The sequence below is a fragment of the Mobula hypostoma genome, chromosome 13 (assembly GCF_963921235.1).
Source record: "Mobula hypostoma chromosome 13, sMobHyp1.1, whole genome shotgun sequence".
In the NCBI taxonomy this organism is placed as follows: domain Eukaryota; kingdom Metazoa; phylum Chordata; class Chondrichthyes; order Myliobatiformes; family Myliobatidae; genus Mobula; species Mobula hypostoma.
In genome coordinates, this window is record NC_086109.1 from 43,861,423 (window position 1) to 43,882,283 (window position 20,861).

General features: G+C 43.5%; 1 protein-coding gene across 1 annotated transcript in view; it reads left to right on the forward strand.

The window, feature by feature from the left end:
* Positions 1-5,477: 5,477 nt before the first annotated feature.
* tmem183a (transmembrane protein 183A) overlaps positions 5,478-20,861 on the forward strand; it is a 42,169-nt gene continuing 26,785 nt past the window's right edge. Inside the window, exons 1-3 of the mRNA XM_063065587.1 lie at positions 5,478-5,731; positions 9,035-9,124; positions 20,443-20,610. Coding sequence (XP_062921657.1) covers positions 5,515-5,731; positions 9,035-9,124; positions 20,443-20,610 — 475 coding nt within the window. The 5' untranslated portion in view covers positions 5,478-5,514. The remainder of the gene's footprint in view (positions 5,732-9,034; positions 9,125-20,442; positions 20,611-20,861) is intronic.

Here is a 20,861-nt window from a genome sequence, read left to right on the forward strand (position 1 = left end):
AGGCCCAGTGCACCTGTGGGCGCCAGGTCACGGATGGAGATAGTGTCCTCCCGCCCATCAGGTAAAACCACATAGGCAGACTGGGGGTTCGCATGAAGTAAGTGAACCCTCTCGACCATCGGGGAGTATTTATTGCTCCTCGCATGTTTCCGGAGCAGCACGGGCCCTGGGGACGTCAGCCAAGTTGGCAGGGTGGTCCCAGTGGTCGATTTTCTGGGAAAAGAAGAGAGCCGCTCATGAGGGGTGGCATTGGTGGCCGTGCTTAACAGGGAGCGGATGGAGTGGAGTGCCTCGGGAAGGACCTCCTGCCAGCGGGAGACCGGCAGTCCCTCTGACATGAGGGCTAAGAGTGTGGCCTTCCACACCGTGGCATTCTCCTTCTCCACCTGTCCATTCCCCCGGGGATTATAGCTTGTGGTCCTACTAGTTGCAATTCTCCTAGCCAGTAGGTATTGGCGCAGCTCGTCACTCATAAACGAGGACCCTCTGTCACTGTGGGTATAGCATGAGTACCCGAACAGAGTGAAGAGCTTGCGCAGGGCTTTTATAACTGACGTGGTAGTGGTGTCGGGGCAGGGGATGGCGAAGGGGAACCGCGAGTACTCGTCGATAACGTTAAGAAAGTACACATTGTGGTCGGTGGAGGGAAGGGGGCCCTTAAAGTCAACACTCAGTCGCTCAAAGGGGCAGGTGGCCTTGATGAGTGGTGCCTTTTCGGGTCGGTAGAAGTGCGGTTGCACTCTGCGCAGACTTGGCAGTCCCTGGTCATCATCCTGATCTCCTCAAGGGAGTAAGGCAGGTTCCGGGCTTTCACGAAGTGGAAAAGGCGGGTGACCCCCCCCCCCCCCGGGGTGGCAAAGATCTACATGTAGGGCATATAGCCGGTCGATCTGTGCGCTGGCGCACGTTCCCCGGGATAGGGCATTGGAGGATTTGTTGAGCTTCCCAGGCCTGTACATGATGTCATAGTTGAAGGTGGAGAGTTCGATTCTCCACCTCAGAATTTTATCGTTTTTGATTTTGCCCCGCTGTTGGTTATATAAACATGAATGCGACTGAGCGCTGGTCAGTCAGCAGGGTGAACTTTTTGCCGGTGAGATAGTGCCTCCAGTGCCTAATAGCTTCCACTATGGCCTGGGCCTCTTTCTCCACCGTGGAGTGCTGAATTTCAGGGCCTTGAAGGTTACGGGAGAAGAGCGCCACCGGTCATCCCGCCCTGGTTGAGGGTAGCAGCCAACGCAAAGTCAGAGGCCTCACTCTCTACTTGGAAGGGAATGGCCACATCCACCACATGCATTGCTGCTTTGGCAATGTCCCCTTTTATGTGGCTAAAGGCCGTGCGGGCCTCGGCTGAGAGGGGGAATGTGGTGGACTTGACCAGGGGGCGGGCCTTGTCTGCGTAGTTAGGGACCCATTGAGCGTAATATGAAAAGAAGCCCAGGCACCTTTTGAGGGCTCTGAGGGTGTTGGGAAGAGGGAGTTCCAACAGCATACGGTCGGGTCAGGGCCAATGACTCCATTCTCCACGACACATCCAAGGATAGCAAGTAGGGTGGTCCCAAACACACACTTGTCCTTGTTATAGGTGAGATTGAAAGCTTTAGCCGCTAGGAGAAATTTTTGGAGGTTGTTGTCGTGATCCTGCCGGTCGTGACCGCAGATGGTGATGTTATCCAGTTATGGGAACATGGCCTTCAGTTGGCACTGGTCCACCATCTGGTCCATTGCCCTCAGGAAGACAGATACACCATTCGTGACACCGAAGGGGACACACAGGAAGTGATAAAGCCTGCCGTCCGCCTCGAAGGCAGTGTAAGGGCGGTCCTCCCGGCGGATGGGGAGCTGATGGTAAGCGGATTTTAGGTCTATGGTTGAGTACACCTTGTACTATGCTATCTGATTGACCGTATCCGCGATGCGGGATAGAGGGTATGTGTCGAGCTCCGTGAACCTATTGATGGTCTGGCTATAGTCCACGACCATCCTATTCTTCTCCCCGTTCCGAACAACAACCACCTGCACCCTCCAAGGACTTGTGCTTGCCTCAATGACCCCCTCCCTGAGCAGCCGCTGCACCTCCAACTTAATGAAGGCTCTGTCCCCCGCGCTGTACCTCCTGCTTTTAGTAGCCACAGGTTTACAGTCGAGTGTCAGGTTGGCGAACAGCGGTGGGGGAGGGATTTTGAGGGTGGAGAGGCCATAAGTGGCGTCGGTCGTGCGGCAGTTGGCATGATGTTGGGTGGGATGCGCGGGTCGGTGTGTGTGTGTGGTCAGTAATGGGGTATGTGACGTATCCCTACAAAACTGGGGATTTACGACAGTGATTGGTGGGAAGGGCCCATCATACTCCATTGTCACGCTTTTCAGGTGGCTCTGGAAGTCGAGCCCCAATAGCACAGGGGCATACAGTTGAGGCAAGAGAGTAATGTAAAGTCTCGATATTCTGTGCCCTGCACCACTAGCGTCGCTACACAACCCCCTTGGACCCCCCGCATGTCTGTTGTATGCGACCTGGAAGCCATGGCGACCCTCTGACTATCACGCGTCCGCAATGCTGCACCGTGTCCGGGTGGATAAAACTCTCTGTGCTGCCTGTGTCAAACAGACAGCCTGTCCTGCGCCCCTCCACCAGGATGTCCATCATTGACCTTGCGAGCTGGTGAGGAGCGCTTTGGTCGAGGGTCACGGAGGCCAGGGTTGAGTCGCTGTCTTGGTCCGGCGCGGTGGGGTGCCCCGTGAGCACCCGTTGGTTGTAGGTGGTGGGAGGTGGCGCCAACCAAGATGGCTGCCCCCATGTCTTGCACGTGGTGGCGGCGTGTAGGGAAGATGGCGACCCCCATGTCTCACATGTGGTGGCGGCGTGCAGGGAAGATAGCGGCAGGCAAGATGGCGATCCCCATGTCTCGCACGCGGCGCTGCTTGATCCCATTCGCGGTTTGGCCTTACAGACCTTGGCGAAGTGGCCCTTCTTTCCGCAGTTGGAGCAGGTAGTTTGTCAAGCCGGGCAGTGTTTCCAGGGGTGCTTCTCCAGTCCACAGAAGTAGCACTTCGCAGACTCATGACTGGCAGCAGCCAAGGTCGATTCGCCGGCGGGTTGCGGGGTCTGCGGCGCCGAGGCCATCGGGGGATCGCGTACCTGGAGAGCCTTAGAGTTGTGCAGAGCGGCCTCCAGCATATCGGCCAGCTCGATCGCTGAACTTAAGGTAAGATCAGCTTTTTCCAACAGCCGCTGGCACACAAACACTGACCTGGTCCCCGTGATGAAGGTGTCTCTCACTAGGAGCTCTGCATGCTGTACTGCCATCAGTTCTTGGCAATTGCAGGATCGCAGGAGCGTCTGTGGGGCTCGGACAAACTCAGCGCTTGATTCCCCGGGCCGCTGGTTTCGAGTTGCTAAACGGCGCGCATAGACGGTGTTTACCGGCCACAGGTATTGTCCTTTGAGTGTGGTCATCGTGCTGTCGTAGCTCGGCTGGTCTCTGATCAGCAAGTAGACCCGTGGACTGACCCTGGAGAGTAGAACTCTGCGCTTCGCTACGGGGTTGGTCGCTTTAATCTCCTCTAGGTACGATTCGAAGCAGGCCAGCCAGAGTTCGAAAGCATTTCCAGCTTCAGCTGTTTGCGGATCGAGATCTAACTTGTCAGGTCTCAGAGATTGTTCCATGCTTTAAAATTTACTGTGAATAAAATTGAAGCACCTTCAATAATTCCAAAAGACTGAAGTAGGGTAAATACTGGAAGGCTTTTATTCGCAGTAAGATGTGACCTCCATGCCAAGTGTCTGCTCCTGGTCTGAGGGAGAGGAGCAGAGCGAAATCGCCTTTATTCAGGGTCTGTGGGAGGAGCCACAGGGGCAGTCAGCAGAGGGGTGTGTCCAGACAGTTAACCCAGTTACTACATATATCTGGTTTCCCACAGTATCATGAGTAGACAGGGTGATGAAGGCCACGTTTGGCTTGTACACCTTCATCACTCGGAGCAATAAGTACAGGAGTTGAGACGTTATTGCTGCAGTTCTGCAAGACATTGGTGAACCCACAGCTGGAACATTGTGTACAGTTTTGGTTACCCTGTTATTGGAAAGCGTTTATTGAGATGGGAAAAGAGCAGGGATTGTGAGAATGTTGCCAGCATTTGAGGGCCTAAGTTATAAGGAGAGGTCGGGCAGGCTCGGCCATTATTCCTTGGAGCATAGGAGACTAAGGAGTGACCATATAGAAGTGTACAAAATCATGAAGAGCATATTTCCCAAGGAAAGGGAATTGGGTTTAGACCAAAATTAAAATCTAGAGGGCAAAGCTTTAAGGTGGTGATGGTGGGGGGGGGGCGGATTTAAAAGGGACCTGAGGGGCAACCTGTTCACACAGAAAGTGGTATGTTCATGGAACTATCAAGTGTGGTTGAGCCTGAGGAAGATAAAATAAAAACATTTTGAACAGGTTAATTAACAGGAAATTTTTAAAGGGGAATGAACTAAAAGCTGGCAAACGGGATTGGCTTGGATGGGCATCTAAGTTGGCAAATACAAGTTGGGTCAAAGAGTCAGTATTTGCACTGTGTTACTCTATAAACCATATTTCACATTCCGTCTCTGATGGCAGAAAAAATAGGCTAGGCACAGGCAGGTAGAAAGCAGTTTAAGAATTGGTTGCTTAACTGAAACTTCCTTCAGTTAGTCCTGACGAAGGGTCTCGGCCTGAAACGTCGACTGTACCTCTTCCTAGAGATGCTGCCTGGCCTGCTGCGTTCACCAGCAACTTTGATGTGTGTTGCTTGAATTTCCAGCATCTGCAGAATTCCTGTTGTTTAAGAATTGGTTCAGTCATTTGTATCAAATTGTGTAAATCATAAGAGATAAGAACTGGTGAAAACATTATTGTATTATTCAAGGCGTAATTAAATGTAAGGAAATGTCTGCAACACATTTAGGTAGATGGTCTCCAGTACATGTGTACATTTATATTTTGTTTATTTCCAGATTTGAACATCATTGGCTAGGCTAGCATTTTATTGTCCATATAAACGAAAAGACTGCAGATGCTGGAATTCTGAAATCAAACAGAAAATACCAGAAGAGATGCAACTTGTGGAAGCAAATGTTGGTCATGGTGTATCAACATCAGAGGGAAACACTGAAGCAAAAGAGTCAGTCAGAAATCAAACAAAGAAATCAAGAGTCAAACAAAAATGTTTTTATCTTATCTTCCTCTGGCTCCTTCAACTTCCTTAAGAGTAGCATTGCTTCGAAGAGGAATAACAATGAATTGGAATCAAACTAAAGTACTTGTTTGATTTGTAAATTTGATCGGTAACTTGAAATCAGACAAACGCCAAAGCTGAAAACTGCAGGGAATTTTCCGACTGCAATTGTTAACATTGGTTCTCTTTCCCAGATGCTGCCCGACCTCCTGAGCGTCCCCAGCATTTCGCTTTAATTTCAGATTGCCAGCATCTGCATGTTCCTGACGCTCGTTTCCTGCGCATGCGTGCTCCCACCCTCGGGCGCTGGGGCTGATGGGAGTCTCACTTCCAATATGGCTGAAGATCCCGGAGGGTTGTATTTTATTCACCCAACGATTTTCTTTTTTCTTTCCGTTTTTCCTGTTGGCTTTGCAACATGGAAGGACTCTCGATAGCGTGTTTCGGTTCTGTGTCGTCGCCGCCGCCGCCATGCCAAAGAAAGGGAACAGAAAACGGCTGAAATACCGGGGAAACATTTCTTCTGAAGCAGGTAAAAGCGACCGAGGGAAAGTGAATTCAATCAACGCGGCAGCGCAACCTAACTGCTAGTCGCTTCCCTTTCTTGGTTGGTTCTTTCTGTCTTAAGGGGCATCCGATTGGCTTATAGATGTGTCAGTCTTGGAGTTGAGCCGTTCATCGTTAGTTCGCCCATTTATCATTAAACGCGGGTCAGTTTTTGACCTGACTGAATAGCTGTGAATGGACCATTAAATGTTCTATCGATAGACGCTCGTGACAGTCGCATTCTGATCTTAATCGTTACTGTAATTGGGAGGATTGAACAACAAAAGGCCAGTTTGAATGGACTCCACGCCCATTTACCTGACTTTCCAGTAGTACCTGAAGACACAAGAGACTACAGAAACTGTAAACTGGAACAAACATACACACCTGCTGAAAGAATTTAGTGGTCCAAACACCATCTGCTAAAACAGAGGGTTCGTCGATGTTTCGACTCGAGATTAAGCGTATAAAGAGGAAAGAAGCCAATCTGACGGGAGAGGAGCCGTTCCTCCCTCCATTAAGTAGAACAGTCGTGGATTGTTCTTCAAATATTTTTTTAGTTGACTAAGCAGGTACTATTGGTTAGGTTATAAACAGGAAAATGTTTGTATTTAATAGTAAGGGGTTGTTAAATACAAACTTTTTGTTATTTATAATCTGACCAATAGTATCTGCTATACCCGGACATGATGTTTTCTACAGTGCATGGATTAAAAAAAAGTTTACTGGGCATGTTAAATTTCTATAATACCATAAGATATAGGAATGACTTAGGCCATTTGGCCCATTGAGTCTGCTCCACCATTTCATCATGGCTGATCCATTTTTCCCCAGTCCCCATCCCCCTCCCTCCAATCCCCTTACAGTCTTCTGGAACCATTCCTGAATCTAGTGATTCTTGAAAGATCATTACTAATGCCTCCAGAATCTCTTCAGCCACCTCTTTCAGAACTCTGGGGTCTACACCACGTGGTCCAGGTGACTTATCTACCTTCAGACCTTTCAGTTTCCCAACAACCTTCTCTCTAGTGATGGTAACTTCACACACTTGATGACCCCGACTCCTGTAACTCGCACCATACTGCTAGTGTCTTCCACAGTGAAGACTGATGCAAAGTACTTACTCTGTTTGTCTGCCATGTCCTTGTTCCCCATTTCTGCATCTCCAGCATCATTTTCCAGTGGTCCAATATCCACTCTTGCCTCTCTTTTACACTTTATGTATCTGAAGAAATTTTTGGTATTTTCTGTAATAGTATTAGGTAGCTTACTTTTATATTCCATCTTTACCTTAATGACTATTTAAATTGCCTTCTGTTGGTATTTAAAAGTTTCCCAATCCTCTAATTCCTGTCAATATGCCCTCTTTTTGAATTTTATGTTGGCTTTGACTTCTCTTGTTAGCCATGGTTGTGTCATTTTGCCTTTTAAATACTTCTTCCTCTTTGGGATGTGTATGTCCTGTGCCTTCCAAGTTGCTTCCGAAAATTCCAGCCATTGCATCTCTGCCGTCATCCCTGCCAGTGTTCTTTTCCAATGGATCCTGGCCAACTCCTCTCTCGTGCTTCTGTAGTTCCCTTTACTCCTGTGAAGTACTGATACATCTGACTTTAGCCTCTCATTCTCAGATGTCAGTGTGAATTTGGTCATATTATGATCATTTAACCCCCCCCCACCCCCCGGGTACTTTTACCTTAAGCTCTAATTAATTCTGGTTCATTGTACAACACCAAATCCAGAATAGCTGATCCTTAGTGGGCTCAACCATGAGCTGCTCTAAAAAGTCATCTTGTAGGCATTTTTAGAAATTTCTTCTCTTGGAATCCTGCGTCAACCTGATTTTTCCAATCTGCGTGCATATTGAAATCCCCCTATAACATAATATAACATTGTCTTTTGGCATGCATTTTCTGTCTCCCGTTGTAACTTGTAGACCACACCCTTACTACTGTTTGGTGGTCTGTACATAACTCCCATTAGGGTCTCTTTACCCTTGCATTAGCTCTATCCACAATGATTCAACACCTTCCGGCCCTATGTCATCGCTTTCTAATGATTTAATCTCACTTTTTATCAAGAGTCCCCTCTGTCTTGCTGTTTATCCTTTCGATACAATGTGTATCCTTGGACATTAAGTTCCCAGCTATAATCTTTCAGCTGTGACTCAGTGATGCCTACAACAAATACTTGGCAATCTGTAACTGCTACAAGTTCATCAACCTTAATCTGTATACTGCGGGCATTCAAATCTACCACCTTTAGTCCTGTAGCCTATTTCTTTAGTCCCTGAGAATGTAGAGGTGGCAGTGTGTTTTCTTGACCGAGACATCTATATAGTTGGACTAGAATAGCTGTTGGTGATGTTCATTCCTAGAAACTTGAAGCTCAGATAAGAGCATGTTTTTGTGATGTGGAGCATCTAGTCGGTTGGAGGACGAACCCATACTTAATTTTTAAAAAGAACTTGTGCAGACTCTAATTGGATTTGATAGTACTACCATATGCCGTGAAATTTGTTGCTTTGTTGGCAGCAGTACATTGCAATACATAAAAAAATTATAGAGATAAAAAAGTATAATGAAGTAGTGTTGATGGGTTCACTGTCCATTCAGGAATCTGATAGCAGAGTGGTAGAAGCTGTTCCTAAAACATTGAGTGTGTGTCTACATTAACAGGCAGCACCGGAGTTCAAGATAAAACCTGGATTGCTTGAGCTGTCACACAGCAGCTCTGCCTAATACTGCACACAATTAAATTCCCTTTCTCTGTTTTTGCTCTACCAATTAGATTTTTTAATGGACCTTTTCTCTTGTGCATCTCTGAATAATATTTCAAATAGGAATACAATTAAGGAAAATAGGGGCTGTAAGTGCTGGCACAGCCATTGGTCAGTTATGGAAAACTAGCATTGCAGATTCTCTGCTGTATTAATTTCAGTTCAGTTTCATTGGAGTATTGGCACTGTCTGGTGCTGGTTCAGTATGCCAAGTAATACTGTAGTAGTTCTATCAGTCTGAAGATGCTGTATGAAAAGAGTTTGGGTAGCCTTAGTTTGATCATGCATGTGTAGGTAGAAGTAAATAGCATTATGTGGGTGGTATGAAAAGTGAAATGTTAAGATTTGTTTTTTATTAACTTCTGGTATTCTACTTGACAAGCTTGGATGAGGGCTCCTAGCTGCACTTAAAAAGTTCTCATCTGGTGGCAACAAAGGATGTATGTTTTTATTTTTCTTATTTTACAGATCTGCTCATCAGAGTTTTAAAAATATTTAACTTTTGTTTTTCAGTTACTGTGGCAGATTATGCCGATTCGGACCCAGCTATTGTGAAGACTGGCAGAGTGAAGAAAGCTGTGGCAAATGCAATTCAAAAAGAAGGTTTGCTCTGGAAATATTTTTTGAATTGATTAAGCTTTTCATGCATAGATTTAGGTCTCCATCCATGAACTTTACTGCTGATTGTTACATTGATTGTTCCATCTTCTGTTTAAGGCAGAAATCTGAATGAGGTTTATTATAATTATCCCATAATGTGAAATTTGTTGTTTTGCAGCAGCAGTATAATGCAAAAACATAAAACTACTATAAAGTATAAAATAAATAGTGTAATAAAAAGAAATAATGAGGTAGTTTTCATGGACAGTTCAGAAGTACAATGGTAAAGGGAAAGAAGCTATTTCTAAATCATTGAGTATGGGTCTTCACACTCCTGTTCCACCTCCCCTATGGTAAGAACAAGAAGAAGACATATCCCAGATGGTGAGAATCCTTACTGATGGATGTCACCTTATTGGGGCACCACCTGTTGAAGATATCCTTGATGGCGGGAAGGGTTGTGCCTATGATGGGAGCCGGCTGAGCCTCCTGTGATCTTGTGCATTGCAGCCTCTATTACAGGCTGTAATACAATTAGTCAGAATGCTCTCCACCATGCATCTATGGAAATCTGCACGAGTTTTTGGTAACATACCAAATGGTCTTGCTGATGTTGAGTCTGATGTTATTGCGACATTACTTAACCTGCAGATCTATCTTACTCCTGTGCACTCCTTTGTCGCCATCTGAGATTTTACCAAAAGCAGTGGCGTCATATGTAAATTTATAGATGGCACTTGAGCTGTGATTAGCAACACAGTTAGGAATGTAGCGAGAGTAGAGCAGTAGGCTAACATGCATCTTTGAAGTGCACCTGTCTTTGCACATGTATGTATGACCATATACCTGATAAGTATTCAGTGTACTTTTCTTGCAAAGGATTAACTCATGATGGTTCACAGCCTAGAAAGAAGCAACCTGCATTAATACAGGAATTTTAGTGACATTACGGTAGAGTGTGCATTTCATTGAATGAAGTAGTTTTGAAATGTCATAAATTAGTGATAAGTAAGAAAACAAATGTGTTAAATAATTTCGGCAGAGTGAATTAAATCAGCTGGATGGTTTTTAATGATCTAGAGTCAGAAAGGTACAACACTAAATCAGACTTCCATCTACTGAGTCCATTAAGACCATTTCACTAATGTCGCATCAGTCCCATTTTCTGTTCTTCCCATGCTTTCATCAAATATCCCCAGATTGTATCACTCACTCACCCACTAGGAGCAATATGCGGTGGTCATTTAATGGGAGTAATGTTTATGGCTAACTTGTTCCTACTTTGAATTATAGTATGAGATCTTTTGTATCTATCTGATTAGTACTGCACTGACAATTTGCCAGTCTTTGGGCCAGATTTAAATCTTGTAATTGTGACCACCTTATTCAAGTGAGGCTGCTGTAGCATGCTATTGACTGATCACTGACAGAACACTTAGCATTATTTCAATTGATGTTGTGAATGGATTGTTGTTCTTCCTATCTTTAGTTTTTCCACTCAAATGTTATGAATAAAGCAGAAAGTTTAGGAATGAGGCATGATTGGTATGGACGTGTATTAGTATTTAAATGTGTGCCATTATACAAAGCTGCTTTTCCTTAACATTGTTAAAACAATTCTTCTGCCTATTTCTTTGGGCTTCCCTCCTCCTCCTGCCCCACAACAATTGACACCGAAATGTACAGAGGCTTTTCAGTTTTGGACATCATTTGAAAGCCAAGGTCTTTGACCAACCGTAGAATGACTGTGCCATCCTTCAACTCATCATTAGTGATTTCTAGTCTTCATGACACTGTAGAAATTTGCCAGTGTAAATTTTATCTTGGTCAGTGTCAAAGAACAAAGTCCAATTTTGTTGTTTTGCAACAGCAATGCATTGCAATACCTAATAATAAAAGCTAAAAATTACTATAATAAGTATATACATGTATAAAAGAAGAAAAAATAAATAGTGCAAAAAGAAAGGGGGAAAATACTGAGCTCATGGGTTCATTGACCATTCAGAAATATGATGATGGAGGAGAAAGAAGCTGTTTCTGAAACATTGTATGTGTGCCTTCAGGTTCCTGTACCTCTTCAGGGTTCAAAGTACATATATGTCACCATATACAACCCAAAGATTTATTTTCTTGTGGGCATGCTCAATAAATCCATCATCATCATTATCATCATCATCATCAGGTGCTGTGTCCAGTTTGAGCTTTGACTGCCATGGCCCACACAATCCTGTTTCGGGTCAAGAGGATCAATTCATTGGTATTCATCTCCAGTTCTCTGGCTGCTGTCTCCATCATCATTTGTCTTTGTCTTCCTCTTACTTTCTTCCCTTCAATATTTCCCATAATTACCATGCATTCTAACTCCTCCTTCCTAATCACATGTCCAATGAAGTTTCGTTGCCTTTTTATGATCTCATACCTTATTTCTCTTTTTGTGTTTGCTCTGTTCATGACATACTCGTTAGATATTCGTTTCGTCCATGATATTCTTTGCATCCTCCTCAAAAACCACATTTTTGCTGCTTCAATTTGTTTCCTCATGTTACTAGATATTGTCCAACATTCTGAGCCATATAACAAACTGGATGAATGTAACATTTCAGTACTCTGAGGCGGGTTGTCATGCCTAGTTTAGTATTGGTCAGTATACTCTTCATTCTCGTAAAGGTGTCTTTTGCCATCCCTGTTCTTCTTTTGATATCTGTGTCGCACCAACCATCTGATGTCACCCAGCTTCCGAAGTAACAGAAGTTCTGAACTTGTTGTATGTCTTTGCCATTTATTCTCAGCCTGCAGATAGGATTCTCTTTTTTGGATATCACCATACATTCTGTCTTTTTGCAATTGATAGATACACCCATTTTTGCACTTTCTTCAATAACTATATCAATTTAGTTTTGTAGTTCTTCCTTCGTACTTGCAATTAACACAGTGTCATCTGCATATCTGAAATATTGATGTTTTCACTGCCAACTTTGATTCCCAAGATGTCTCTTGTTTTTTGTAATATTGTTTCACTGAACACATTAAATAAATCAGGGTAGAAAACACACCCTTGTCTAATGCCTGTCTTGATTTTTGTAAACTGACTCACTTTTCCATCTATTCTTACAGCGGCAGTTTGTTCCATAGAAACCATAGAAAAACTACAGCACAGAAACAGGCCTTTTGGCCCTTCTTGGCTGTGCCGAGCCATTTTCTGCCTAGTCCCACTGACCTACACACGGACCATATCCCTCTATACACCTCCCACCCATGTATCTGTCCAAGTTTTTCTTAAATGTTAAAAAAGAACCCACATTCACCACTTCGTCTGGCAGCTCATTCCACACTCCCACCACTCTGTGTGAAGAAGACACCCCTAATGTTCCCTTTAGACTTTTCTCCCTTCACCCTTAACGCATGTCCTCTGGTTTTTTTTTCTCCCCTTACCTCAGTGGAAAAAGCCTGCTTGCATTCACTCTATCTATACCCATCATAATTTTATATACCTCTATCAAATCTCCCCTTGTTCTTCTACGCTCCAGGGAATAAAGTCCTAACCTATTCAACCTTTCTCTGTAACTGAGTTTCTCAAGTCCCGGCAACATCCTTGTAAACCTTCTCTGCACTCTTGCAATCTTATTAATATCCTTCCTGTAATTTGGTGACCAAAACTGAACATAATATTCCAGATTTGGCCTCACCAATGCCTTATACAACTTCATCATAACATTCCAGCTTTTATACTCAATACTTTGATTAATAAAGGCCAATGTACCAAAAGCTCTCTTTACGACCTTATCTACCTGTGACGCCACTTTTAGGGAATTTTGTATCTGTATTCCCAGATCCCTCTGTTCTACTGCACTGTTCAGTGCCTTACCATTTACCCTGCATGTTCTACCTTGGTTTGCCCTTCCAAAGTACAATACCTCACACTTGTCTGTATTAAACTCCATCTGCCATCTTTCAGCCCATTTTTCCAGCCGGTCCAAATCCCTCTGCAAGCTTTGAAAACCTTCCTCACTGTCCACTACACCTCCAATCTTTGTATCATCAGCAAATTTGCTGATCCAATTTACCACATTATCTTCCAGATCATTGATATAGATGACAATTAACAATGGACCCAGCACTGATCCCTGTGGCACACCACTAGTCACAGGCCTCCACTCAGAGAAGCAATCCTCTACTAACACTCTTTGGTTTCTTCCATTGAGCCAATGTCTAATCCAATTTACCACCTCTCCATGTATACCTAGCGACTGAATTTTCCTAACTAACCTCCCATGCGGGACCTTGTCAAAGGCCTTAATGAAATCCATGTAGACAACATCCACTGCCTTCCCTTCATCCACTTTCCTGGTAACCTCCTCGAAAAACTCCAATAGATTGATCAAACATGACCTACCACGCACAAAGCCATGTTGGCTCTCCCTAATAAGTCCCTGTCTATCCAAATGCTTGTAGATTCTGCCTCTTAGTACGACCTCCAATAACTTACCCACTACCAACGTCAAACTTACCGGCCTATAATTTCCCAGATTACTTTCCGATCCTTTTTTTAAACAACGGAACAACATGAGCCATTCTCCAGTCCTCCGGCACCTCACCTGTAGACACTGACATTTTAAATATATCTGCCAGGGCCCCTGCAAATTCAACACTAGTCTCCTTCAAGGTCTGAGGGAATACCCTGTCAGTTCCTGGGGATTTATCCACTTTAATTTGCTGCAAGATAGCAAGCTCCTCCTCCTTTTCAATCTGTACAGTTTCCATGATCTCACTACTTGTTTCCCTTAATTCCATAGACTTCATGCCAGTTTCCTTAGTAAATACAGAAGCAAAAAACCCATTTAAGATCTCCCCCATTTCTTTTGGTTCCGCACATAGCCGACCACTCTGATCTTCAAGAGGACCAATTTCATCCCTTACAATCCTTTTACTCTTTATATACCTGTTAAAGCTCTTTGGATTATTCTTCACTTTGACTGCCAAGGCAACCTCATGTCTTCTTTTAGCCCTCCTGATTTCCTTCTGAAGTATTTTCTTGCGCTTTTTATACTCCTCAAGCACCTTATTTACTCCCTGTTTCCTATACATGTCATACAACTCTCTTCTTCTTTATCAGAGTTGCAATATCCCTTGAGAACCAAGGTTCCTTATTCTTATTCACTTTGCCTTTAATCCTGACAGGAACATACAAGCATTGCACTCTCAAAATTTCTCCTTTGAAGGCTTCCCACTTACCGATCACATCCTTGCCAGTACAGATTTCTAATTTGGCGGAGGTCTTTCGAATCTAGATCTAGAGTTTTCTGTAATATTTCAAATAACTTACTGTGCTTCACCTTATCAACTGCTTTTGTGTAGTCGATAAAACAAACAAATCTTTTTGCACTTGAATAGCTCATTCTGATAGTATCCTTAACATCAATAGTGCAAATCTTGTACCTTTGGCTTTCACAAAACGATGTTGTTCTTTACCTATTTCAGCTTTTATCTTACTTTTAGCTCTTGTCATCAAAATTCTTCGAAGTATCTTAGTGATATGACTCATTAAACTTATGGTCCTATGTAATTCATATTCTGTTGCTCCAGGTTTCTTAGGAAGAGTGATAAATACTGATATTTTTTCATCTCTTTTGGTATTGTTCGAGTCTCATAAATGTCATTGATTAAATCAGTAAGTTTTTCAATTCCATAATCTTCAAGGGCGATAATTTGTTCTATTACTAATTCATCAGGACCTGGTGCCTTTCCGTTCCACAAATAAATAAATAAATAAATCCACAGTAGAATAATAACCATAATAGAATCAATGAAAGACCGCACCGACTTGGGCTTTCAACTAGTGTGCAAAAGATAAACTGTGCAAATACAAAAAGAAAGAAATAATAATTAGTCAATAAGAAATAAATATCAAGAACATGAGATGAAGAGTTCTTGAAGGGGAGTCCATAGGCTGTTGGAACATTTCAGTGGTGGGACTAGTGAAGTTATCCCTACTGGTTTAAGAACCTAATGGTTGAGGGGTAATGTTCCTGAACGTGGTGGGTCGAGTCCTGAGTCTCCTGTACTTTCCTAGTGGAAGCAGCTAGAAGAGAGCATGACGTGGGTGGTGGGTGTACCTGATGCTGGATGCTGCTTTCCTGCAACAATGCTTCATGTAGATGTGCTCAGTGGTGGAAAGGGCTTTACCCATGATGGACTAGGCTGTATCCACAACTTTTTGTTGGATTTTCCATTTAAAGGCATTGATGTTTCCATACTAGGCTATGATCCAGCCAGTCAATATACTTTCCACCACTTGCTTTTGAAGTTTGTCAAAGTTTTAGATGTCATGCTGAATCTTCACAAACTCCTAAGGAAGTAGAGACGCTGCCATGCTTTCTTTGTAATTGCACTTGTGTGCTGGCCCCAGGACAGCTCCTCTGAAATAACACCGTTGGCCTTAAAATTGCTGACCCTTTGTACCTCTGAACCTCCGATGAAGACTGGCTCATACAGTTTTAAGGTCAATGATCAGGTCCTTGGTGTTGATGACATTAAGAGGTTGTTGTTGCACCACCCAGCCAGATTTTCAGTCTCCCTCCTATATGCTGATTCGGTCTATGACAGTGATGTCGTAAACAAACTTGAATATGGCTTTGGAACTGTGCTTAGCCACGCAGTTAGAAGTGTAAAGTGAGTTGAGCAATGGGCAAAGCACACAGCCTTGTGGTACATCTGTGCTGGTGGAGATTGTGGAGCAGATGTTGTTGCCAATCCAAACTGGGGTCTGCAAGTGAGGAAAACAAGGAACCAATTGCACAAGAAGGTATTGAGGCTAAGATCCTGAAGCTTATTGATTAGTTTTGAGGGGTTGATGGTATTAAAAGCCAAGCTGTAGTCAATTAAAGAGCATCCTATGTATGTATCTTTGCTGTCCAGATGTTCCTGGACTGAGTGAAGAGCGAATGAGATGGTAACAATGAGAAGAGGGCATGTCCTTAATGATGGATACCACCTTTTTGAGGTATCACATTTTGAAGAGATCTTGGATGCTGGGGAGGCTAATGCCCATGATGGAGCTGGCTGAGTTTACAACTTTCTGCACACAAAATGCTGGAGGAACTCAGCAGACCAGGCAGCATCTATGGAAAAGAGTATAGTTGCCGCTTCAAGCCGAGACCCTTCATCAATGCTTCCTGACCTTCTGAGTTCCTCCAGAATTATGTGTGTTGCTTGGATTTCCAGCATTTTTAGATTTCCTCTTGTTTACAACTTTCTGCAGCTTTTTCCAATCCTGTGCGGTGGCCCCTCCATACCAGACAGTGATGCAACAAATTAGAATGCTCTCTATGTTACATCTGCAGAAATTTGTGGTGTTTCTAGTGGCACACCAATTCTCCTCAAACTCCTAATGCAACATAGCTGCTGCTGTATCTTCTTTAATTGCATCAATACTTTGAGTCTAGGTTAGATCCTGAGAGATATTGACACCCAGGAACTCAAAAGTGCTCACCCTTTTCACTTCTGATCCTGCGATGACAACTGAAGTGTGTTTCCTCGACTTACCCTTCCTGAAGTCCACAATCAGTTCATTAGTCTTACAGATGTTGAGTGCTAGGTTGTTGGTGCAACACTATTCAACCAGCTGATCATTCTTGTTCCTGTACGCCTCTTCATTACCATCTGAAATTCTGCCAACCATTGTGCCATCAGCAAATTTATAGGTGCCATTTGAGTTGTGCAATCGTGGATTTAGAGAGAGTAGAGCAGTGGGCTTGGCACCCATATTTGAGGTGCCCCAATGTTGATCCTCAGTGAGGAGATGATATTTCCAATCCACACAGCTGGTGGTCTCCTGGTGAGGATGTCAAGTATCTAGTTGCAGAGGGAGGTACAGAGGCCCAGGGTTTGGAGCTTGTTGATTAGAACTGAGGGTATGATTGTGTTGAATGCTGAGCTGTAGTTAATGAACAGCAGCCTGATGTAGGTTTTATTATTGTCTAGGTGATCCAAGGACAAGTGGACTGCCAGTTCGATTGCATCATTTTGACGATAGGCAAGTTGCAGTGTGCCCAGGTCTTTGCTTAGGCAGGAGTTGATTCTAGCCATGATCAACCTCTCAAGGCACTTCATCACAGTACATGTGAGTGCCACTGAGTGATGGTCATTGAGGCAGCTCACCCTGCTCTGCTTGGGCACTAGTATGATTATCACCCTTTTGAAGCAGGTGGGAAACTCTGAATGTATTGACAGATTGAAGATGTCCTTGAACAGTCCAACCAGTTGGCTGGCACAGGTTTTCTGAGTCCAACCATGTACTTCATCAGGGCCTGGCACCTTGCGAGGGTTCACTGTCTTGAAAGATGTTCTGAGGCAGCCTCCTTTCAGAGATCACAAGGTCACCAAGTGCTGCAGGGATTCACACAGGTGTAGTTTCATTCTTCCTTTCATAGCATGCATAAAAAGTCATTAAGCTCATCTGGGAGTGAAGCATCACAGCCGTTCACGATGTTAGGGTTTGCTTTGTAGGAAGTTATGGCCTCCAAACCCTCCCAGTACATCCAATTCTGTCTCTAACTTCAATTGGAATTGCAGTTTTATTCTTAAGATAGCCTACCATAGATCATACCTGGACGACTTGTATAGCTCTGGATCACCAGTCCTGACTTGGCCTCCACAGTCGTCTGTACCAATGAGTTCCATCAGTTCACTACCTCAAAGAAAGAAATTCCTCCTCATCTCTGTTCCATAGGTCTGTCCTTCTATTCTGAGACCGTGCCTTCTGGTCCTAGACTCCCCCACTATAGGAAACATCCTCTCTACATCCACTCTATCTAGACCTTTCAATGAGATACCTCATCCACTCCCCTCTTAAATTCAAGTACAGGTCTAATGCCATCGAATGCTTCTCATATGCTAACCCTTTCATTCCCAGAATCATTCTTGTCATCACTCTCTGGGCCCTTTCCAATGCCAGCACATCCTTTTTTAAATAAGGGGCTCACCATATTCCACACGTGGTCTGACCAATGCCTTTTAAAGCCTCACCATTATATCCTTGCGTTTATAATCTAGTCCTCTTGACATAACTATTAACATTGCATTTGCCTTCCTTCCTATAGACAACCTGTAAATTAAATTCTAGGAAGTCCTGCAGTAGGGCTCCCAACTCTCTTTGCACATCTGGTTTCAGAAAGCCCATACAGTTTGTTAGACTATATTCCATCTACCACCTCACTGCACATTCTCCTAATTTGTCCAAGTCCTTCTGCAGACTACCTGCCCCTCCACCTATCTTTGTTTCATCTGCAAACCTGGCCACAATGCCATCAATTTCATGATCCAGATCATTGACATATAATATGAAAAGAAATGGTCCCTACACTGATTCTGTGGAACACCACTGATCAGCGGCAGCCAAACAGATGAAGGGTCTCTTTTATTCAGACTTGTGCCTCCAGTTAGTCCGAAACCTCAGCCTCTGTCTTCCCAACCACTGAAGTCAGGCTAACTAGCCTATAATTTCCTGTCCTTTGCCTCCCTTCTTTCCTAAAGTTTGGAGTGGTATTTGCATTTTAATAATCTTCCAGAACCATTCTAGAATCTAGTAATTCTTGGAAGATCACTACGAATGCCTCCACAATCTCTTCAGCTACCTCTTTCAGAATTCTGGGTGTAGTCCCATCTGGTCCAGGTGACTGATCTGCCTTATCCACCTTCAGATCTTTCAGCTTTTCAATCACCTTCTCCTTAGTAATAGCAACTACACTCACTTCTGCTCCCTGATACTGTCAAGTTTCTGGCATACTGCTTGTGTCTTCCACAGTGAAGACAGACGCAAGATACTTGAGTTCATCCAGCCTGCACAACTATCATATCCATCTTGTCAGTCTTCCAAACGCTCGTTCATATGTACAAGTTGTCCATAAGTCAGACATTCATAACGTGGGATGGGCACAGTGGAGAAGTCCCTGGGGTTTACTGGGTTTGATGATAAACCCTTAGTATCGTAAATGTTAGGCCCTACCTATATTGAAGAATGAGCTTCAGATTTTCCAGCTAAGTTGTTGTAAGGCGGACAAGATTATGAAACAAGTGGCTAATTTATTAATTATATTGTTTTGCAAATTTCAACCAGATCCTTGTTTCTGGGTGGTAGTGAAACTTTAGCTAGAACACATTTTATATTTGTTAACAAAAACATTTCATATTGGTTAATAATAGTTTGGATTGCTCCTGTTAATATCCACTGCCTTCTGTTCTACCTCAACTGTCAGTGACGTTTCTGGATGAGGATTTGAGTGGGACTTCTGTAATGGAGGAATGAGTGAAGCAATGGAGGCTGCATTGCTCCTTGCAGCTGGGCTGGGGAAATTGGCTGCCATTAGAAGCAGAATTCATGTGTGTGACAGCACTGATAGCCTAGCCAATAAGAAGTTGCACGAAAAGCATATTATTGTGGATTCTTCAGTTTTGTTAGGGCTTTGCTTGAATGTTACTGTAATGCTCGGGTTCGGCCAGCAGCTCTGGCCCGGCCAGATCTTATTTGGGTGGATGTTGTGTGATGTGTTCCCCTGTTACAAATCAGTACCACGAAATAACAAACAGTACACAATATGCAATTAAACGATTGAGCTGTATAATTCTTAATTTGACTATAGGGTTAGTAAAGAAACAAAAAAAGGAAAAGGGCTCATTCTCATGAAACAGTCTAATGTGCAACATTGGAGCTTATGGTTTTCCCGCCTGTTTGTTCTCCATCGATTTTTGTTTCTCCCTTGGTGTTGACTTCTGATCCCATTCCAAGTCCACTCTGTCCTGCAGCCTACAACTTCCCCATTCTGGCATCTTCCCTCTCCATCTTCCGTTGAACCAAAGACTGCGAAACCTTCGCTTGGGCACGGAGGAAAGAAAACACCTCCCCTCATTGGCCAGTCCACTTTCCAAAGCCCCATTATCTCTAGTCATAGCCCAAACACTGCGCTACAGAGGAACCATTACATTAGCAGGGAAACCTTTCCCAGGTCATTGCATTACCATGTTACAGAAGTTTTTTTGTATACTGTGGATAAATATTTTAATTGTTTCATATTTAATAACTTTGTCATCATTAGTGATGGCCCCATAATTTCAAATGTTGCCTGTAGGTTGAACCCAGGACCATGGGAACAGAATATTTTGAATTGGAATGTTCTGTTTTGCACATTTAATATAGCAATACTATTTAGCATGGCCTTAATGCATTGTTGAAACATCATTGAATGTTTTCTAAAATATTTCATTATAAATTTTTGTGATATTTTGGAATTACAGGCTGGTCTAATGTATTTGTAATATTGTTTTAGTAAAGTTGCTGTGTGGATTGGAGGCATCTCAAGTCCCTGCAGCAGAAGAAGCTCTTTCCTCTGTAGCTGGGGATCATTTGGACTGTGACAGCAGTGATGAAGTAGATGCTGATGGCCACTCAAATGAGTTGAAGGTCTCTAGGAAAAAGAAAAGTAAACGACAGCAAGGTAAGATTTGCCTCCAAAATTATATATTTAAATCAAAAATGTTGAATATTTTCCAGAGTCCTTTGCGTGATTTTTAAATGCATTTCAGGAAAATGGGTAGACCAGTTTTTTAAAAATTGTTGCAATAAAATTGCTTGTTTGGAAATCAATGATGGTTCAACTCCTGATTCATCATTTCTTACACTTCCCTTAAACTCATTTCCCCATTTCCCATGTTCCCATTAAACTCACCAGAGCCCCTTAAAACAAGT